At 50.0% G+C, this 21162-nt stretch overlaps 1 protein-coding gene across 1 annotated transcript; it reads right to left on the reverse strand.

The window, feature by feature from the left end:
* Positions 1 to 158: 158 nt before the first annotated feature.
* On the reverse strand, positions 159 to 924 carry LOC124654343 (dehydration-responsive element-binding protein 1H-like). The gene has a single exon (XM_047193353.1). The coding sequence runs from the start codon at positions 867 to 869 to the stop codon at positions 159 to 161; it is 711 nt and encodes a 236-aa protein (XP_047049309.1). The 5' UTR covers positions 870 to 924.
* Positions 925 to 21162: the final 20238 nt, after the last annotated feature.

Consider the following 21162-nt stretch of genomic DNA (forward strand, 5'->3'; position numbering starts at 1 on the left):
GTACTATCCAGATACATGCGTACGCTCGCGCCGCCCAAGTTTCCTACACCTTAATACGAATAAAGAAATGCGAATATGGGGATGCTTGCCCGAATCTCAACGACAACACAAACGGGGGATTCGAGTCCGGTAGTTACCGGATCCGTTAGAAAAACCACTCAGCTCCAGAGCGCGGGGTCAGCTCCGCCGTCTCCGGTGTCCCAGCACGCGCTGCTGTGCTCCGGCGGCGGCGGGTCCAGCAGCAGTCCCTCCGCGAGGTCCGCGTAGTACGTGCCCAGGTCCATTTCCCCGGACATGTCCAGCTCGAACATGTCGCTGCCCAGCGCGGCCGGCACCTCGATCATCCCATCGGCATAAGGCTGCAGAGTCGCTGACGAGCCGTCGGCAATTTCTGCGGACGCGCTGAAGGTGGCCTCCTCTGCTGGGACGGTGGCAGCACCACAGGCGGCCTCACGGCGCAGGAAGCCCGCGACGGCGGCGAGGGCCGCGCGCCGGACAGCCGCCAGGTCGGACAGCGCCTGCGGCACGCGGAGGAGCGACGCGGAGTCGGCGAAGTTGAGGCAGGCGGAGGCCGAGCGGCCGAGCAGCCCGAGCATGGCGGCGTCGTGCGCGCGCGCGGCAGACTCGGCGGTGAGGTAGGTCCCGAGCCAGAGCCGCTCGCCGCGCTGGCCGGGCACGCGCACCTCGCACACCCATCGGCCGGCGTTGCCGCGGCGCCGCACGCCGCGGTACACCGGGTGGCGCGTCTCCTTGAACTTGGTCCTCCCCGCGGGGCGCTTCGGCGGGGTCACCCACACCGCCGCCCCTTGCTCGTGCGAGGATGAGGACAAGGAAGGGGAACTCCATTGGTCGGAGCCGGTCATGTCCATGGCTTGATGAAGATGGTCGGCGCTTGGTGGCTTTAGCTTACGGTGGACTGTGGACTGTGAGGAGAGATTGGGGTTGAGCTGGAGTATTTGAGTGAGTGTAGTGTGTTTGTGTGCTCTTTTATAGTTTCGCGTGACGCGGTCTGGGCAAGCGGCCAGTGACAAGAAACGCGTGAGGGGTCTGCGAAATCTGCTGCAAAAATCCAAAAGGGACCTTCCAGTGCATAAGAGTGATGATTGGGCTCCACTTGATTGGGCCATGGAGGCCCAAAGAGACAGACCCTTTTCCCGCTTTATTTTGTTCTCTAGGAGAGGAAAGCCCCGTGGACATGAGGATAAAGACTACTAGCTCTGTAACAAACCCGTCCTGGTGATTTAGCCGTGTCTTAATAAAATATGAGTGTTATATGTTTAAAAAATCAAAATACAAATTTGTTTTTGTTTCAATGAAGAGAGTTTTGTAAATCTAATGTGACTTTTTGGCGATTGTTTTAATGTAGCAATAACTAGCAAGAATTACATGATTGGCGAAAAGCAATAATATATCTAGTTTCTTTTTTTTGGAAAGGAGGATAACCCAACCTCTACATTGATTGATGCATATAGCCATATATTATTAAAATATGTCAGAATTGCTAATTTATGGTTTCAAAAGAAGTACAAAAATATATAGCTGGTCTTGCTCAACTCTGGATTTTTGTATAATTCTGCGCAAATGTGGCTTGTGGGTTCCCTGGTAAACGAATCACGAAACAACGATTTTGGGTATCCACCATGCACCAACATGATGAGTTTGGCATTCAAAAGGGAAAACAAGACATTACAATGTATAACCAACCCTTAGTACACAAGAGATTCATATGGGGATCGGTTGGTTCTTATTAACTCGGTGTTAACAAGCCTTCCGATGTTTATGCTATCTTTCTTTGAAATGCCTAAAGGAGTGTGCAAGAGATTGGACTTCTGTAGATCAAGATTTTTCTAGGAAAGTGATGGCCACAAGCGAAATTATAGACTTATTCGCTGGAACTTAATTTGTAGACCCAAGGAGGAGGGCAGTCTTGGAGTGGAGGTATTAGAAATAAAAAAGTAAGTGTTTACTAAGTAAGTGGCTTTTTAAACTCTTAAATGATCAAGGTGTATGGAAAGAGCTGATACATAATTAATAAATATCTTCAATCCAAATCTTTGTCGCAAGCTAAGGCTAAGCCTATGAACTCTCCTTTTTGGAAAGGTCTCATGAAGGTTAAAGAAGAGTTTTTTGACCGCAGATCTTTTACCATAGGCAATGGTGAAGCAACCCGTTTTTGGGAGGACACGTGGTTAGGCACCATGCCGCTTCACATCAGTATCCATCTTTGTACAACATAGCACAAAGGAAGAATGCGTCCGTAGCTAATGTGATGCCTCGTGTGCCTTTAAACATAGGTTTTAGGCAACTCTAACGGGTAGTAGAGAGGATAGATGGACCCACTTTTGTACCCGGATGATTGGTGTTACACTTTCAACACAACCGGACAAATTCTTTTGGAATTTAACTTCATCCGGGTTGTTCTCCGTAAAGTCTCTTTATCTTGACCATACAAAGTTTCTCCGCAAATATATTTGGAAAATAAAAGTGCCACTAAAGATAAAGATTTTCATGTGGTTCTTATACCGAAAAGTTCTGCGCACTAAGGATAACCTTGCAAAGAGAAATTGGCAAAGAAACAAAAAATTTGTTTTTGTACTCAAGATGAATCAATACAACATCTATTCATATCCTGCCCTTTTGCTAGAATAGTCTGGCGTATTGTGCATATGGCTTTTAATATCATACCGACCACTAATATCATAAATTTGTTTGGGAATTGGTTAGCGGGGGTCGCAAAAAAGGATAAGTCACAAATCCGAGTTGGAGTTTGTGCTCTGTTATGGGCTATATGGAATATCAAGAATGATTATATCTTTAACAGTGCAAAATCATCTTCTTTTTATGCTAGTTATTCCGTTGGACGCTCATTGGATTCGTATGTGATCTTTCCTACAACCAATGGACAAGCGAGAGGATTTGGCTACTGGGTACAGCCGCCTAGAGAGGATTGCACGGATATATACAGTCAGTGTAGCTGGCGTTTTGATCTTAGCCTTACATGTTAGTGCAGACTCACTTCATGTTATCTTTCTTTAGATGGTTGACACATGTATCGATCTTATGTGATCCGTGATGTAATAAGTTATAACAAATTTGTACGGTTTTAATAAAGCAATAAAAGCTGCAAGCATCAATCGATGCAGAGGTTGGAGTGTCGTCTCCATTTCGAAAAAAAAAGAGAGCACAGAATATCTGATTTTCATTAACCTGATTAGATGTGAGTTTTTGCATGTTTCATGGCAAAATGAATGTAGAAAAATGATAGGAGACATCTGGATCTTAAATCACAAAAAAATGTATTAAATACCCCCTAACATGTTAAACTCAATATATATATTGTGTAACGGGGGAACATAAAACACAAAACTGCAAGGGTGGGAGTACTAGTCAAATTTCATTATCATTAATCTAGTTAATTTAGATTTTTTTGAATAATAATTCTAATCTAATTTGTTAGATCAGTCTTTCATGTGCATGTCGTCACGGGCTCCTTCTAGTCCATTTCATCTTAGAAATTGAAACACATACATAAATATACACATTTATGTACTAAAGGTAAACTTTTTTGTACAAAAATCGGTCAAGATAGTGGATTACCTCACATAAGTCAATCTAGCTTATCTATGCTTGCTTCTTTGTGCACCTTAACTCTTTCATACTTGTTTTGTTATTCTTAAAATCCATACAACGTGCAAATAGTTTTCGGTATTGCATTTCTGGCATATAGGCTGCAAACATCTAGGATTTCTACGTTGGCCATCCACAAGAGCGACACGAGGTAGTTGCTTCATTGGTGAATTTGTACGTTCTTTATCTTCAGCCATTGATTTGTATCAAATAAAACGGAACATCTCATACACCTGCATGCCGTTGCGATATCCTTATGGTCAGAATTATGCCAGATTTTGAAACACATACACAAATATAAGCATATGTGTAAACCTACAAACAATTAATGTTTGCACAAAATTTGGTGATACTATAATATCAACCCAGATAAGCCAACGTACCTCATATATTTTATTTTCTTTGTGCGACACAAAACCTTTTCTCATTACTTACCTCACATATGTTGTTGACTCTGTCTTTGGCATAGTTTGCACAATACAAAGATTGATCACCACTCATGTCGAGCAATATATGTCACTCTGGCCTTTTGCCCTTGAACTAATTAGAAATGTGTGACATTGTTACTTTTGAATTAAAGATGAACTACGAGTTGTTGCTAGTTGTTATAAAATAATATATATGATCTATATTAATTTAGAAAGTTCATTGATTACAACATTATCCATTTAACCATGACGCATCGCCAACCATACTCTTTAATATTATTATAATAATATCAATCAAGCTTAACCACTGAAATATGAGGAAGAGAAGGGCCATGTTAATTTAAAGGTAAGGCCAAACAATGTTTGCGATCAACATAAAATCACTCTTTCACCAAGCAATACATTGTTTGAGGCGTATATATATTTGCTCTAATGTGCATACAATATTACTTATCTTGGGAGTGACCATCATTGCTAAAGGAAAGCCTACGGAAGCTTTCACACCAAAATAATGCAACAATAACACCCTCGAAGAAAATAATGCAGCTATAGTGGTAGCACAGTATCCAGTCCCTCACTAGCGCGCGCTGCACCTAAATATCTAGCATAATGAAGGCGACACCTTGCGTCTTGCTCTCTTGGCCACAGGATATTTAGGCGACGCGTCACATCGATGTTGCTCTATTGGCCATGGGATTTAGGAGGACGCAGGCACGTATATGGCATGACTGTACCACCACGTGATCGTACTACATAGTGTGGCTGCTGCTTGCTCAACCGTCACTCCCCCGACCACACTCTCTCACACGGCACACTCTCGACGAGCCTACTGGCGCGATTTTGACGTGATTCGGCGATCCGAGACGTGGTGTGGCATCATCGACCACATCTTGGGAATCAGCGTGCTCTCCACCACATCTTCTACAAGGACATGCATGATTGCTCTCCTTGGCACTGGCAGTACGTTTTTCTGGTTCGATCTGGTAACCGCACATGAATGAACAGCACCCTTCTTATGGGATGATGGGATCCCTTTGGACACCTGTCCGAATCTATCACTTTCAGAGAAAAAGCGACGTCCTTTGCTGAGACTTTTCTTTGTTCCTAGATTTTTGTAGCTTCACACTCTTCTTGCTCTTGCTTGCATCTACATCCAGAAATTTCTCATGCTTTTAAGCGTCCTTAATTTTATTATGCTTGTTGAAGCTAGTTCGGGTGGACTGAGAGGACGGGGGGCACGGCGAGCAGCGATATGTGGAGTATCGGCAAAGTTGAGGCATGCGGCCAAGGAAGAATGGCGGCGAAGTGCACGGCGTAACCGGCAGGGCCTTGCCTGTTGATTCAGAGCCGCTCTACATGCTTGCCCGAGACGTGCGCGCACCTCACATACCCACCCACCGGCCGGCCGGCACTACTAGCCGCAGTTCAACGGGTGGCGCGCGCGTCTCCTTGAACTTGGTACCGGCAACCATGGCGTACCCTGGTCGCGCGAGAACGATGAAGATAGGGAGCTCCATTGGTCAAGCCCAAAGTACACCGCTGCCGGTTCACTTGATTAAGAGCAACTTCAGCAGATAATGCAAAACTCCGTACCGCAAAAGTGGTTTGCGCCCAAAAACCAATTTGGCGGTTTCAGATTTGCCCTGCCAACGTAGATATGGCAAATATGAATGGCATAATTTTAAAAAACACTTGGCACCAGATTTTTACAACAATTTTTACGATTTCATACATACAAAAGAATTTGATTATACATTCATATGGATGCAAAAGCTAACCCTAGATAACCTGGCCCTAACCATTCCTGGGATAATATCAACGGGGCACTACGACGCGGCGGCGGCACCGGCAACATCGGTCGTTGTTATCGTTGTAGTTGACGACAATAAATCCCCGGTGCCAGGCTTCGCCTGGAATGGACCATCGTTGGGCCTCGGCGAGATCTACATCCACCCGCTTGGTCTCGTCGTGGCGACGCTTGCCACGGTCCCACATGTCGGAAACTACGCTGTCGAAGGCAGTAGCCGCGCACCTGCAAGTCCCGGTCCCACTCCGCGACGGTCCCATGCGGTTGAGGACGCATGGCGGTGGGAGATGGCGTCCCGGTGGCACGCAACCTTCAATGTGTGAGCCCGACGGTGCAGGATGGCATGGAGTGGCCTGCGGGGAGATGAGGCAGAAAATCCGCCCCGATTCAACGAATTCACTAGCCACATTTTGGCGGCTGGTAGATCCAACACTGATTTAGCGGAGGTGGCCGGATTTGGCCGGTGCTGGAGGTGGTGGGCGGCGAAAACATGAGGAGAGGAGTTCGACACCCCCCAACCGTAGATATAGGGTGGGTTAACCGAAATTTGATTTTGTTTGTCACACCTCAATACGGTACATGTCGGGTTTTTTTTGGGGGGGCAAAAACAACATATTGGCAAAAAAATTATAGTTTGTGCCGATATGCGGTATCTGTTAGAGTCGCTCTACGAGCACACGTGAAGTAGGATCGGCATGTGTTCTTGCAATGGTACCGAATGTCGAATTGACGCGTGGCATGAAAAAACACAACATACAAAAATCGATTGATGATTCTTGTAACTCTTCCGGGTTCACGCGTGGAGGGTTTGCAGTGTTAAGCAACGGCAAAACGCCAGCCTGATTGGCGCGTTCAGTGGCGCGAGACAGAAATCACCACCGGCTCCAATACTGAAGGCCCAAAGAGGCGTATTCTTTCACTACGGGAAAGAAGGACGCTGCCGTGCGACAATTCGCACGGCAAAGGGCCTTGTTTGCACGGCAAAGACATTGCCGTGCGTGGACGCACGGCAAAGACCGCCCGGCAAAGTTTCCGACGGCAACGGCACCATTGCCGTGCGCATCGACAATTTGCACGGCAAAGGATGCTGCCGTGCGTGCGCTGGGCTGCCGTGCGGCAGGTTCTTTGCCGTGCACGCTGAGTTTGCCGTGCGCGTTAACATTGCCGTGCGGCCTGCTCTTTGCCGTGCGCGCATTCTTTGCCGTGCGTGCGAGCTGTGCCGTGCGACACTCTTTGCCGTGCGCCAGCATGCAAGGCCGCACGGCGAAGTCCCCTACTGTGCACGCCCCCGGGGCTCCCGAGCGCACGAGTGAGCGCCACGTGGCCCCTTTGCCGTGCGTGTGCACACGACATGTGACCAAAAGTCCTTTGTCGTGTGCATACACACGACAAAGGGCCCTGTTTTTTTCATTTTTTTTGCTGTTTTTCATTTATCCCTGCAGTTCAAATATTGCCTTTCACAAATATAGCATATATATCAACATATGATCACCAAACACATCAACAACACCACAAATACGTCGAGCAACACATAGTTCATGCATACAATCCGTTACATAGAGTCCATAGTCCATCCACACAAGTTACATAGAGTCCATAGTGCAATGTCCATTATTACAATCCATTACAAGCACAACAAACCGACAAAGTGCACGAAGACCATGCCATCAACCTTGTCCTCCTCCGCTTCCGCCGGCCTCATCGTCATTGCCTTGTGACACATAATCTATAAGCAGGTTGATGGAATGAACATTTGCGATATTGAACACTTGAACAAGTACAAGTAGCGGGTTGGGCACCGGAGGACTCACCGCGGTTCATGCTCCGGATGATGTTCAAGTTGTTCACGGTGACAGGTGTCCCCGGGTCCGAGTGGGCGGTGGCGGCATCCACGGCATGGTGTAAGGTGGAGGAGCAGCAATACTCCCGGTGGACTAGATAGAACCGTCTCGGCTCATCAGCCAGCTCATCCGTGCCTCGCTCGCGCTTGCATCATCCGTCGCCGTCGTTGCATCCGCCGCATCATCCGTATCCGCCGCCGCCGGTACCTGCATCCGCTCGCTCCATGTGCGCCCTTGCTCCCGGGCCGCTCGCTCCTTCGCTGCCATCTCCTCCTACGTTGTGTTGCCGCGATGTCATTAACATTTCAATGGAAAGCATGTAAAGGAAATGTAGAGGCTCGAGGAAGAACATACCCGTAACCGCTCGACAGCCTAGATCCGAAGCCCATGGCCGGGGCTCTACCTCAGGCTGGCCGCTCTTACGACCACGACGGATCCGGCGGAGAGAGGGAACCTTCGCCGGGTCGACGCACCCGTCACCAAACCATAGGCGGCCATGCTTCAAGCCTTCTCCCGCAAGCACCGCGACCTCAGTGGTCAAAGTCCTCGGCCTCCGGGTTGGCCTCCTCGCCGTACTTCTCGCTTGAACTTGGAGACATACGACGTGCACCGGGTCTCGCATTGCGGGTTAACCCACACGGACCCCGTCTCAGGATCGGCGTCTTCCTTTGCTTCATCTTCTTTAGCACGGCAAAGACGTTAGGCTTCGCTCCCCGTCCCGAGTTCCTGCAAAAGAGAACATGTAATCAAGTGAAGTGGCACACCCTTGCGGAGTTAACAAATATATAACATGAATTCAAAGAATGAAGGAACCATTAATTTGCTCACCTCGTTCGCAGGTGAAGAGAGAGGGGATGCTGCCTTGGATATGCGATCCACCTCGCATCTCTCGCCCGCTTCTTCTTGCCCTCCTCGTGCTTCTTGAGGTACTGGGGGCATGTCCACCACATGACCATCGCAAGAAAGCACCTATCGTCCTTGCCGACGTACTGAGGAGGGTTCTACATGCACAAGATAAACCCATTATGGTAAAATAAACTACATGGCGATAAAGCCAATCAATAACACATAAATGCAAATACCTGCATGTACTGCCACGGCTGCATGAGCGTGTCGCGAGCGTCCTCCTTAGTCATGTGGACGAAGCGGTCGGCGTGCCGGCCGCGGACGCATTGAATACGTGCCTCGTAGTGCATGCCAGTCACCCTCTTCCTTGCAAGCCGGTGTAGGACATCATCGCACGCACGTCTCCTTGCCCTCGGCCCTCTTGAAGTATTTCTGCAACCATGCACATAGGTAAAACAAGGGGCATTAGTGCAATTATTGTGAACCAAGGAGAGTGTATGAATGGTAAGAAGTCAAAAGTCACGTACCCTGAATTTGGCAACAACCAAATCCGCCGCGGTGCCGCGGCCCATAGGATCTTCCGCGAGGCTGTAGTGCGCCCACCTCCAAGCTACGTCGCAGCCACCCGCAGGGAAATTGACTATCCCAGGGAAATACCATCTAAGTAGGCCCCCAAGGATGTTCGAGTACCCACGTGGCGGTCTCTGCGACGGGTCTTCATACTTGAACGAGCTGCACCATGAAACGACAACATCAATATGTATGTGATAATAATTTTGATAATGACAAAATTGCGATAACGAAATGCCAAAAATTAACATGTACCTCCTTCCATAGGGCACTAGAACAACGTGCCCGTAGCGCCGTGCCTTCAGCCGCGGGGAGCCGTGTTATCCCACGCCGATATGGCTTCCTATCACGTGGCCTCGGCCTCTCCACAGCCTGGAACGTACCGGTAATCCGCCGGCTCTTCCCAATCTAGGCTTTGATCAGGATCGAACACTAAGTTCCCCAACCCCTCATCCTCCGAGAGGTCCTCCTCGTCCCCCTCCTCCTCCTGGTCCTCCCCACCCACCTCCTCCCTCCCTCCCCACCCCCTCCTCCTCCCGGTCCTCCCCACCCCCTCCTCCTCCCCGGTCCTCCCCACCCCCGTGGTGCTCCCGGTCCTCCTCCTCGTCATCATCATCGGCCGCGGGAGGGGGCTAGGACTAGGAGTGAGTACCCGCGTCGCATTCTTCCCTACGCGGCCGCGTCGTGGTAGCGACAGGAGGGGGCTAGGAGGGGGCTAGTAGGTCGGCCCCGCCTCGAAGTCCCTACACCTACCAAGTCCTTGAGCTTCTTTTTAAGACCGCCACCCTTTTTTTTGGCGGCATGCTTCAATCACCTCGCAAACACAAATGAAGAGAGTGGTTTATTAGTACGCAATATTGTAAAGAGATAAATATTAGTGAAAGCAACAGTAAATATAAGTAGATGAACATTAATGAAAGCAACAATAATGCAAAAGGATGAACATTAATTAGTGGAAGCAACAAATAGCAAGCATAGAGTTCTCTCAAACATAGCACGGAGTTCTTACAAATAACCTAGCTAGACAATCTCTATTACACGGAGTTATTACAAATAACCTAGCTAGCCTCACAATTACTACTACATAGATCAAGTAGTCCGTGTCGCCGTCCGTGATTGGACCGCGTGTCTCATCATCGTCATCGTGCTCGGCGAACCAATAATCATCAATGAAACCCGGAGGTGGTCCATCCGCATCGAGGTCAATCCCCGCTCCGAACGCCTCGAGCAAACTCGAGTCTTCCGGGGCACAAACATCCTCGCCTTCATCTTCTCGCATTGTCCCCATCCATGCCCGCATCTTCTTGTTCATCGTCTACGACCATGTCATCGATAGTCGGCAAGGCGATTGTGAAATGCCCGGGAGCCCTTCTTCCCGATAGAACTCGACACTCTTTGCCGAGGGGTCTACGCGGCGGTAATCGTCCTTGTTTGGCGGGGGCGGCCTATTGCGTGAAGGCACCGTCATCACAACATCCCATCCATGTAGACGTTTTGTCGGGTTTCCGCACGCGTACGGGAGATAGAATACTTGGAAAGGCTCCGGGTAGCCAAGATGTACACATCCTCTCCCTTATAAACAGCAGTTCCTCTCAACTTCGACCAACCCAATTTCAGGATCCCGTCTCACCCGACGTGGGTCAAACCAATGACATTTGAAGACGACGGGATTTAGCCCTTTCTGAAACCCGTAATTCAGCTCGTATATACCCTCGACTCTTCCATAGTAATGGAGCCCATCGTCACCTTGACATACCACCCCGCTATTTATTGTCTTCGCGTTGGGCCGGCTTGTTGTGTATTTATGGGTCTGGAAGCGATACCCGTTCACGTCATAGGAGTTGAACGCTTCGACGGAATGGTCAAAGCCCCTAGCAATTTTTCTTAGCTCGACTTCATCTCTTTGTCGGCTCTTGCCTACAAGTTTAGCACGAGAAGTTTAGAACGAGAAATGACCGATAAATGTCGGAAGTGCTAGCTAATTTGGGATAGAAAAGTACCAAATTACAGTAACCAGCTTACTAAAACCGAAACCGCCGCCCTTATCGAAAATTTGCTTGGATTCTTCCGGGGTAGGCTCCCTGTGGGTATTCTTCCAATGTATAGCCTTGAATTGCCTATACCGATGAAAAGAGGAAGAGTTAGCCACGCAAATACGAGTGAATGTTTGCGAATAACTAAATGGTTCGCACTTACTCGATGTACGGCTTCACTTCGACCATGGTGTTCAAGACATATACGAGTGGATCAAGGTCCGCTCCTGCAGGTCCGTTCTGTACGGCTTCGAGCCACTTGACTTGCCACCAAGCCCCACGAAGATGCTAAGCTTGGGTACTTCTTCATTGTTGGCGGCATTGTAACGGAGGACCGGGTTGTGCTTTGTGGGAATGTTGGGATCATAGTGCTTAGTGGTGAAGTTTGCCACCTCCACGTTCAGGACTCGCCTCGGCTATGGATGCTTCGATCTTGCATTTATTGCCAGCTCATTTGACGAAGCTTTTGTGTTTCTCTCTCGGGACCAAACCGCCAACGGCCCCAATTCGGCCCCCCTTTAAGCATTCCTCCGCGAGGTGCAGGATCATATGTTGCATCGGATTAAAGAACCCCGGAGGAAAGATCTTCTCTAGATCGCAAAGCAACACGGGTGCCTCTTCATCCAGACTTCTCAATCACTTTAGTGTCTAACTACCTAGCACAAATCTGGCGGAAGAAAAACTCAACCTCGCTAGCACTCGCCAAGTCTTCTCGTGGACATAGCCTCGAATCATCACCGGCATTATCCGCTCAAGCCATATGTGGTAGTCATGACTCTTCAGCCCTTGTACTCGCAACGTTTCAATGTTCGGACCCTCATCCAGCTTGGTCGCGAACCCATCAGTGGAAAAACAAGGAGTCCTTCATCCATTGGAAGACCTCCCTTTTTGGGCCTTTGTGAGGCAGAACGGAGCGTGTGGCTTAGTCCAAGTTTTTTTGGCACCATGAGGTGGCCGCGTGTTCAACTCCGGCCTATCGCACCACATTTCTTGATCAATTCGAGCCTTTATGTTATCCTTCGTCTTCTCGGTGTCCACAATCGTGCTCCAAATGGCTTCACTGATATTCTTCTCGTGTGCATTACATCAATGTTATGCGGGAGCTCGAGAAACTCAAAGTAAGGGAGCTTCCATAAGCACGGCTTGTGAGTCCATTGGTGTGTCTCCCCATATCCCAAGAAACCATTCCCATCAGTGGCTAGGCTTAAGAGCATCTAACTCGGCCTTGATTTCCGTTCCGGTCTTCGGAATTGGCTTCGGGCCACGGACAACACGGCCTTTCTTGAAGCTCTTTACATCACTCCCGTATGCATGCCTCCGCTCAAGGAACCGTCGAGCTTCATCAAAGCATGAATACTTGCCTCCCTTGTTTAGCCGTAAGAAAGTCACGGCCCGCCCGCACCGTGGGCAAGGCCACTTCCCATGTGTACACCACCCGCGAACAAAGCACGTGCCGTGCAGGTCATGCGTGGACGTGTGGTACCACACATACATATCGAAGTACTCCTTCTTTGATGCGTCATATGTTCGGATCCCGCGACCTTCCCAGCCACGAACCAAGTCATCCACCAGCGGTTCCAGTACACATTCATGTTCTTACCCGGGTATTTGGGCCCTGGGATTATCATCGACACAAACATGTTCTCTCGATCTCATGCGTACGCCGTGGGGAGGTTCATGGGAATAACAAACACCGGCCAACAACTCGTATACCGCAGCCGACATACCATATGGATTGAACCCATCGGTTGATATCGCAACCGCTACGCTCCTCGGGTCACCTGCTTTCAGTGGAAATTTCTTGACAAAGTTCTTCCATGCAGCACTCATCCGACGGATGTATCATCTTGTCGTTGTATCTCGTTTCCTTCCACGGCCCACCTCATCCGTCGGGCGTATCCTCGGTCATGAAGAGCCGCTGGATCCTCGTGAGAACTCGGAAGATAGCGGAGGATATTCTTGGCAACCGTGGTCTCGCCTCTTCCGACCATCACCATTGCGGTCTACCTCAAAGTACCTAGAGGAATTGCATTTGATGCAATAATTTGTGTCGGCGTGCTCCTCTCTCGAATAGCATGCATCCCTTTGGACAAGCGTGTATCTCGCTGAGATGACATCTTAAGGTCACCGAGCAATTTGGTCGAATAGTAGAAGTTTTGCGGCAAGAGGTGCCCTTTCGGCGTAAGGCTGCCTACGATGACCGTAAGTTCATCGAACCCATCTCTCGCACAAGTTCCTATGGCACTTCAAGGCCATAAGGCGAGCGATGGCATCTAGTTGGGTAACCTCTCGTATTTTCATGTAGGGGTTTCGCGAAGCAAACAGAGCCTCATAATACTCCTTTGTGTTTTCCTCCGGGTCCTCACTTGTCTCTCGCATCCCGAGGTGTCTCCACCTCTACATGAGGGCTTTCAGTGCACATTACCATTAGCCAAGTTTTCTAAGCACCTATCAAAACCAAAGGTCATATTCCCCCCTAGGTTGAATCTGCCGCACCTCCTTCCTAGCACGTTTCTTTGCCTTTTCTCCATGGTAAGTCCAAATCCCGTAGGACGGTGTGAACCCAAACTTGATCAGTGTGCATACTCATAGTTTCCTTGTCCCGTGCCTTTCGGTTAGCGCACTTACTACAAGGGCACCAAACACTTATAGGTCCGCTAGGGATGGCAAACGCCCTATCCACAAACCGCTCGGTCTTTTCTCCCCATTCATCAAGATAGTTCCACCGACCGATTCTCGCCATCATACATCCAGCCACGATTATCCATCCTCTAATCCAAGCAACAAAACGTACGAACATAGCATTTATATATCAAATAGGAAATAAATGCATCATATATTTATTTTTTTACGCGTGCATCAACCCGAAACTCTACTAGGTGGGCTCCTAGCAGCCGCCGGATCCGTAGATTGAGTACGTTCTCCCAGCTCTACCTCGATCCGAGACGGAACTTCGGCAGCACCTCCCCGCTGCTCTCCCGATACACGTCTCGGCAAAAAGCCGAGAGGGGTGTGCATCCGGAGAACAACGGGGAGGCGCTACCGAAATCCCGTCTCGGATCGGGGTAGAGCACGGAGAACGTACCCAACTACGCATCCGCCGGCTGTCCCGATAAATGCCGTAAGAGTTACGGTTCATAATATGCGAGACCACTAATGCATATTTATCCGCGTAACCCTTACGGTCGGGAAGAGACGCCTAGGTATCGCGACAGACTTGGTGATCTAGACACAAAAAAAACCTAGGTACAAACTGGGGAGGCTTCGAGCCCTAAACCCCTCTAAATCCCTAAACCACGACGCCGGAGCTGCAGAACCATGCGTCATAAACCCTAACCCTAACCCTAAACCCTAAACCTATACCTAACCATAAATACTTACCTTTTAACCTAAACCCTAGCCCTAGCCCTAACCCTACACCTAACCCTAACCAGTAGATCAGGCACACCGTCGATCGTGTGATAATGGCTCTAGTCACGGTATATGTGCCAAGGGGTCCCAATCTTGGTTCTCCATATGTATATGTACTAAACAAACCTAAAAGAATGAAAAGTTACATTGGTGCACCCGCGCGGAGAAATCTAGGGGGTAGACCCGCCGGGGCACACGTTCCGCTCGTTTTGGGTGGAGGAGGGGGAGAACGACCGCCGAGCACCGGAACCCCACCAAATCTTGCATGTGGGCCTATGATATGTGTGAAAGTGTGGTGCAAGTTCTAATGGTGCAAAAGTATCTCCCCTAAACCCTAAACCTTAAACCCTAAACTGGGGAGGCTTCGAGCACTAAAACCCTAAACCACGACGCCGGAGCTGCAGAACCATGCATCATAAACCCTAACCCTAAACCCTAAACCTATACCTAACCATAAATACTTACATTGAACCTAAACCCTAGCCCTACCCCCTAAACCCTAGCCCTAACCCTACACCAAACCCTAACCAGTAGATCAGGCACACCCTCGATCGTGTGATAATGGCTCGAGCTGCGGGTATGTATGTGCCAAAGGGTCCCAATCTTGGTTCTCCATGTGTATATGTCCTAAACAAACCTAAAAGAATGAAAAGTTACATTGGTGCACCTCGCGCGGAGAAATCTAGGGGGGTAGACCCGCCGGGGCACACGTTCCGCTCTTTTGGGGGAAGGAGGGGGAGAACGACCGCCGGAGCACCGGAACCCCACCAAATTTTGCATGTGGACCTATGATATGTGTCAAAGTGTGGTGCAAGGTCTAATGGTGCAAAAGTATCTCCCCTACCCCCTAGACCCTAGCCCTAACCCTACACCAAACCCTAACCAGTAGATCAGGCACACCCTCGATCATGTGATAATGGCTCGAGCTGCGGGTATGTATGTGCCAAAGGGTCCCAATCTTGGTTCTCCATGTGTATATGTCCTAAACAAACCTAAAAGAATGAAAAGTTACATTGGTGCACCCTCGCGCGGAGAAATCTAGGGGGTAGACCCGCCGGGGCACACGTTCCGCTCTTTGGGGGAAGGAGGGAGAACGATCGCCGGAGCACCGGAACCCCACCAAATTTTGCATGTGGACCTATGATATGTGTCAAAGTGTGGTGCAAGATCTAATGGTGCAAAAGTAGCTCCCCTAAACCCTAGACCCTAGCCCTAACCCTACACCTAACCCTAACCAAGCAGATCGGGCACACCCTCGATCATGTGATAATGGCTCGAGCTGCGGGTATGTATGTGCCAAAGGGTCCCAATCTTGGTTCTCCATGTGTATATGTCCTAAAAAACCTAAAAGAATGAAAAGTTACATTGGTGCACCCTCGCGGAGAAATCTAGGGGGTAGACCCGCCGGGGCACACGTTCCGCTGTTTTGGGGGAGGAGGGGGAGAACGACCGCCGGAGCACCGGAACCCCACCAAATCTTGCATGTGGGCCTATGATATGTGTCAAAGTGTGGTGCAAGGTCTAATGGTGCAAAAGTATCTCCCCTAAACCCTAAACCCTAAACTGGGGAGGCTTCGAGCACTAAAACCCCTCTAAAACCCTAAACCACGACGCCGGAGCTGCAGAACCATGCATCATAAACCATAACCCTAACCCTAAACCCTAAACCTATACCTAACCATAAATACTTACATTGAACCTAAACCCTAGCCCTACCCCTAGACCCTAGCCCTAACCCTACACCAAACCCTAACCAAGTAGATCGTGCACACCCTCGATCATGTGATAATGGCTCGAGCTGCGGGTATGTATGTGCCAAAGGGTCCCAATCTTGGTTCTCCATGTGTATATGTCCTAAACAAACCTAAAAGAATGAAAAGTTACATTGGTGCACCCTCGCGCGGAGAAATCTAGGGGGTAGACCCGCCGGGGCACACGTTCCGCTCTTTTGGGGAAGGAGGGGGAGAACGACCGCCGGAGCACCGGAACCCCACCAAATTTTGCATGTGGACCTATGATATGTGTCAAAGTGTGGTGCAAGGTCTAATGGTGCAAAAGTAGCTCCCCTAAACCCTAGACCCTAGCCCTAACCCTACACCTAACCCTAACCAGACAGATCGTGCACACCCTCGATCATGTGATAATGGCTCGAGCTGCGGGTATGTATGTGCCAAAGGGTACCAATCTTGGTTCTCCATGTGTATATGTCCTAAACAAACCTAAAAGAATGAAAGTTACATTGGTGCACCCTCGCGCGGAGAAATCTAGGGGGGTAGACCCGCCGGGCACACGTTCCGCTCGTTTTGGGGGAGGAGGGGAGAACGACCGCCGGAGCACCGGAACCCCACCAAATCTTGCATGTGGGCCTATGATATGTGTCAAAGTGTGGTGCAAGGTCTAATGGTGCAAAAGTATCTCCCCTAAACCCTAAACCCTAAACTGGGGAGGCTTCGAGCACTAAAACCCCTCTAAAACCCTAAACCACGACGCCGGAGATGCAGAACCATGCATCATAAACCCTAACCCTAACCCTAAACCCTAAACCTATACCTAACCATAAATACTTACATTGAACCTAAACCCTAGCCCTACCCCCTAGACCCTAGCCCTAACCCTACACCAAACCCTAACCAAGAGATCGTGCACACCTCGATCATGTGATAATGGCTCGAGCCGCGGGTATGTATGTGCCAAAGGGTCCCAATCTTGGTTCTCCATGTGTATATGTCCTAAACAAACCTAAAATAATGAAAAGTTACATTGGTGCACCCTCGCGGAGAAATCTAGGGGGGTAGACCCGCCGGGGCACACGTTCCGCTCTTTTGGGGGAAGGAGGGGGAGAACGACCGCCGGACCACCGGAACCCCACCAAATTTTGCATGTGGACCTATAATATGTGTCAAAGTGTGGTGCAAGGTCTAATTGTGCAAAAGTAGCTCCCCTAAACCCTAGACCCTAGCCCTAACCCTACACCTAACCCTAACCAGTAGATCAGGCACACCCTCGATCATGTGATAATGGCTCGAGCTGCGAGTATGTATGTGCCAAAGGGTCCCAATCTTGGTTCTCCATGTGTATATGTCCTAAACAAACCTAAAAGAATTAAAAGTTACATTGGTGCACCCTGCGCGGAGAAATCTAGGGGGTAGACCCGCCGGGGCACACGTTCCGCTGTTTTGGGGGGAGGAGGGGGAGAACGACCGCCGGAGCACCGGAACCCCACCAAATCTTGCATGTGGGCCTATGATATGTGTCAAAGTGTGGTGCAAGGTCTAATGGTGCAAAAGTATCTCCCCTAAACCCTAAACCCTAAACTGGGGAGGCTTCGAGCACTAAAACCCCTCTAAAACCCTAAACCACGACGCGAGTCGCAGAACCATGCATCATAAACCCTAACCCTAACCCTAAACCCTAAACCTATACCTAACCATAAATACTTACATTGAACCTAAACCCTAGCCCTACCCCCTAGACCCTAGCCCTAACCCTACACCAAACCCTAACCAAGAGATCGTGCACACCCTCGATCATGTGATAATGGCTCGAGCCGCGGGTATGTATGTGCCAAAGGGTCCCAATCTTGGTTCTCCATGTGTATATGTCCTAAACAAACCTAAAAGAATGAAAAGTTACATTGGTGCACCCTCGCGCGAAGAAATCTAGGGGGTAGACCCGCCGGGGCACACGTTCCGCTCTTTTGGGGGAAGGAGGGGAGAACGACCGCCGGAGCACCGGAACCCCACCAAATTTTGCATGTGGACCTATGATATGTGTCAAAGTGTGGTGCAAGGTCTAACGGTGCAAAAGTAGCTCCCCTAAACCCTAGACCCTAGCCCTAACCCTACACCTAACCCTAACCAGAGAGATCGGGCACACCCTCGATCATGTGATAATGGCTCGAGCTGCGGGTATGTATGTGCCAAAGGGTCCCAATCTTGGTTCTCCATGTGTATATGTCCTAAACAAACCTAAAAGAATGAAAAGTTACATTGGTGCACCCTCGCGCGGAGAAATCTAGGGGGTAGACCCGCCGGGCACACGTTCCGCTGTTTTGGGGGAGGAGGGGAGAACGACCGCCGGAGCACGGGAACCCCACCAAATCTTGCATGTGGGCCTATATATGCTATGTGTCACAGTGTGGTGCAATGTGTGATTCACCAAATGGTGCATGGCATGGATCCCCGGTCCGACATTCCTCAACTTCGGCGATAACACTTACCGCATTCCCGGACGTGTACGGTGAAGTGTCCCGCCGCCGGTATATCGGGGGCTAGACCGTGCCAAAGGGTGCCACACATGGTTTTCCATATGTCCATGGACTAAACAAACCTAAACCTATGAAAAGGTATATTGGTAGAACCTCGCGCAGAGAAATCTAGGGGGTAGACCATCCGGGCTCACGGACGGCCGTTTTTAGGGGGAATGACCCCCGAGCACCGGAATGCCACCTAAACTTGCAACTGGACCTAAAACCTAACCCTAACAAACCTAAAAGAATGAAAAGTACATTGTGCACCCTCGCGCGGAGAAATCTACGGGGTAGACCCGCCGTCCCGCTATTTTTGCGGGAAGGAGGGGGACGACCGCCGGAGCACCGAACCCCGATATATGTGGGGGATGAACATGGAGAGTAAGTTTGTATTGCACATTGTCTTAAGTAACACTAATAAATAGTCATCAAAAAGTAAAACTAATTAAAAAATAAATATGAATGTTAGATGAAATAAAATTGAAAGAAAAAAAATAAAATGAATGGCGGCGCACGGCAAAGTAAAATTCGGACGGCAAAGGAGACTTTGCCGTGCATACTGGTTGGCCGCACGGCAAAGGGAGTGGCACGGCAACGTCCAGACCCTTTGCCGTGCTGCATTTCGTTGCCGTGCGGCCTGCAGGGGTCTTTGCCGTGATGGTTTTCTTTGCCGTGCGTTCTGCTCAGACTTTGCCGTGCGCATATTCTTTGCCGTGCGCCACTGCTGACTATGCCGTGCTGTTTTTCATTGCCGTGCGCTGCTCTAAATCTTTTCCGTGCGTTTTGTGTTTGCCGTGCGTGGTGTTTTCTGCGCACGGCAAAGATTGCTTTGCCGTGCAGAGGCTCACGGCAATGATTGCCTTCACGGCAACGACAATTTTTCCCGTAGTGTTTGTTTCCCGCGTTCATTGGCGCGAGACAGAAATCTACGCTGAATGTGACGGTGAGCACCACCTAGCTAGCATGGGCGGTGTATCCATGATCCATCTTCAATCGTTTTGCCTATCTATACCTAATAATAAAGGGAGGATTGTTTCCGTCGTCCAACACTTTTTTGGACTAAATTGCCCTCCCAAGTCCCACCAAATCATCCTACGTTGTTAGGAAACCGATGATTTTTTGACACCCGTGCGTCGTTCGGAAACCTGCAGGAAATCTTCTCCGCCCGCCGCACGCCACGCTCTCCTCTATTTATACACGCGGCCCCATCAACATACGCGCACGTTTTGCTCGATCGATCCTGCTATAGCGACCGGCAGCCATCCTTACCCCGACGGCGTGTCCAAGATCTGAAGACCTGCAGAGGGATCATCAACCTAGATTATACACGAGCGACGGCCAGCTTCGGCGCGGCGATGTGCAGACCACCCTCGATGCCTTCACGATTGCAAAGCGATGGCATTAGCGCCTCGTGCCTGCATCATCGGGAGGTGTCCAGCTCCAGCCCGACAAGATAGAGGGCACAGGATCCATGTCTCCATGGTGAGGCGTGGATGACCCTGTTGGCCGCTGATTTGTTGGGATGATCGATTTTGCGGCCTCCAAGAGATTTCGACCGACGCCGAGGGGCATGAGATGGGCGTGTCGGTGGGGACATGGATGGCAGTAAGGTTGCTGATGTCCACGCGCAGGAGATGGAGGCATCGTCGGTACACGAGCGTGCTGGTGGCAGGGCTCCGATGCGATCGTGGTCGGGCGAGGTAGAGCATAGCAAGCCCGCGGGATTTGGGATTTTGGGCTGGAGGTAGTCAGTGCACACGGAAGCCAGGTGCCAAGGCGGCGTCCGCTGCCGAGCGAGCGCGGAGATGTGCGCCGGACATCAGGCCGCGGTGGTGAAGAGGCACGGAAGGGAGAGAGGCCAATTGAGAGGGCTGGTTCGAGGCGGAGAAGGACAACAGAGCAAGGCACCATCGAAGCTGGGCGGCGGAAAGAGTGGAGAACGAGAGAAGGTGGCCGACCGGCCGGCAAGGTGACATGAGCGAGCATCGGGAACGAGGTGGCGGCACAAAGGTCGGTGTTCGGGTGGTGGCGCTTGGCCGAAGCTGGGCCGCCGGGAGGAAAAGAGGGAATCAGAATCAGTCCGTCCGTTCCCAGCGAGCTTCTTGTTTTTCTCCCGGCCGGCGTGGTTCACTTCCAGTTCTTGCTCTGCACAGTGGCCTAAAGCTAGCAGTAGCAGATGTTGAGTGGATGCGCTTGCTCCCGAGAGGTTGAGAGTGACTGTATACATGTTGTCGTGAGCGGGAGCTAAAAAAAAGCCAACAAATTATAGGTGAGATTGGTGACTGGGTTTAAGTGCACAGTGACTATCCATGGTTTCTCATCTGGCTGATTCATGTGAAATAGCTCAGGC

The sequence above is a fragment of the Lolium rigidum genome, chromosome 5 (genome assembly GCF_022539505.1).
Source record: "Lolium rigidum isolate FL_2022 chromosome 5, APGP_CSIRO_Lrig_0.1, whole genome shotgun sequence".
Classification (NCBI taxonomy): Eukaryota; Viridiplantae; Streptophyta; class Magnoliopsida; order Poales; family Poaceae; genus Lolium; species Lolium rigidum.

Coding starts and splice junctions, on each gene's coding strand:
- LOC124654343 (XM_047193353.1), bottom strand. CDS start 869: ATGGACATGACCGGCTCCGACCAATGGAGTTCCCCTTCCTTGTCCTCA.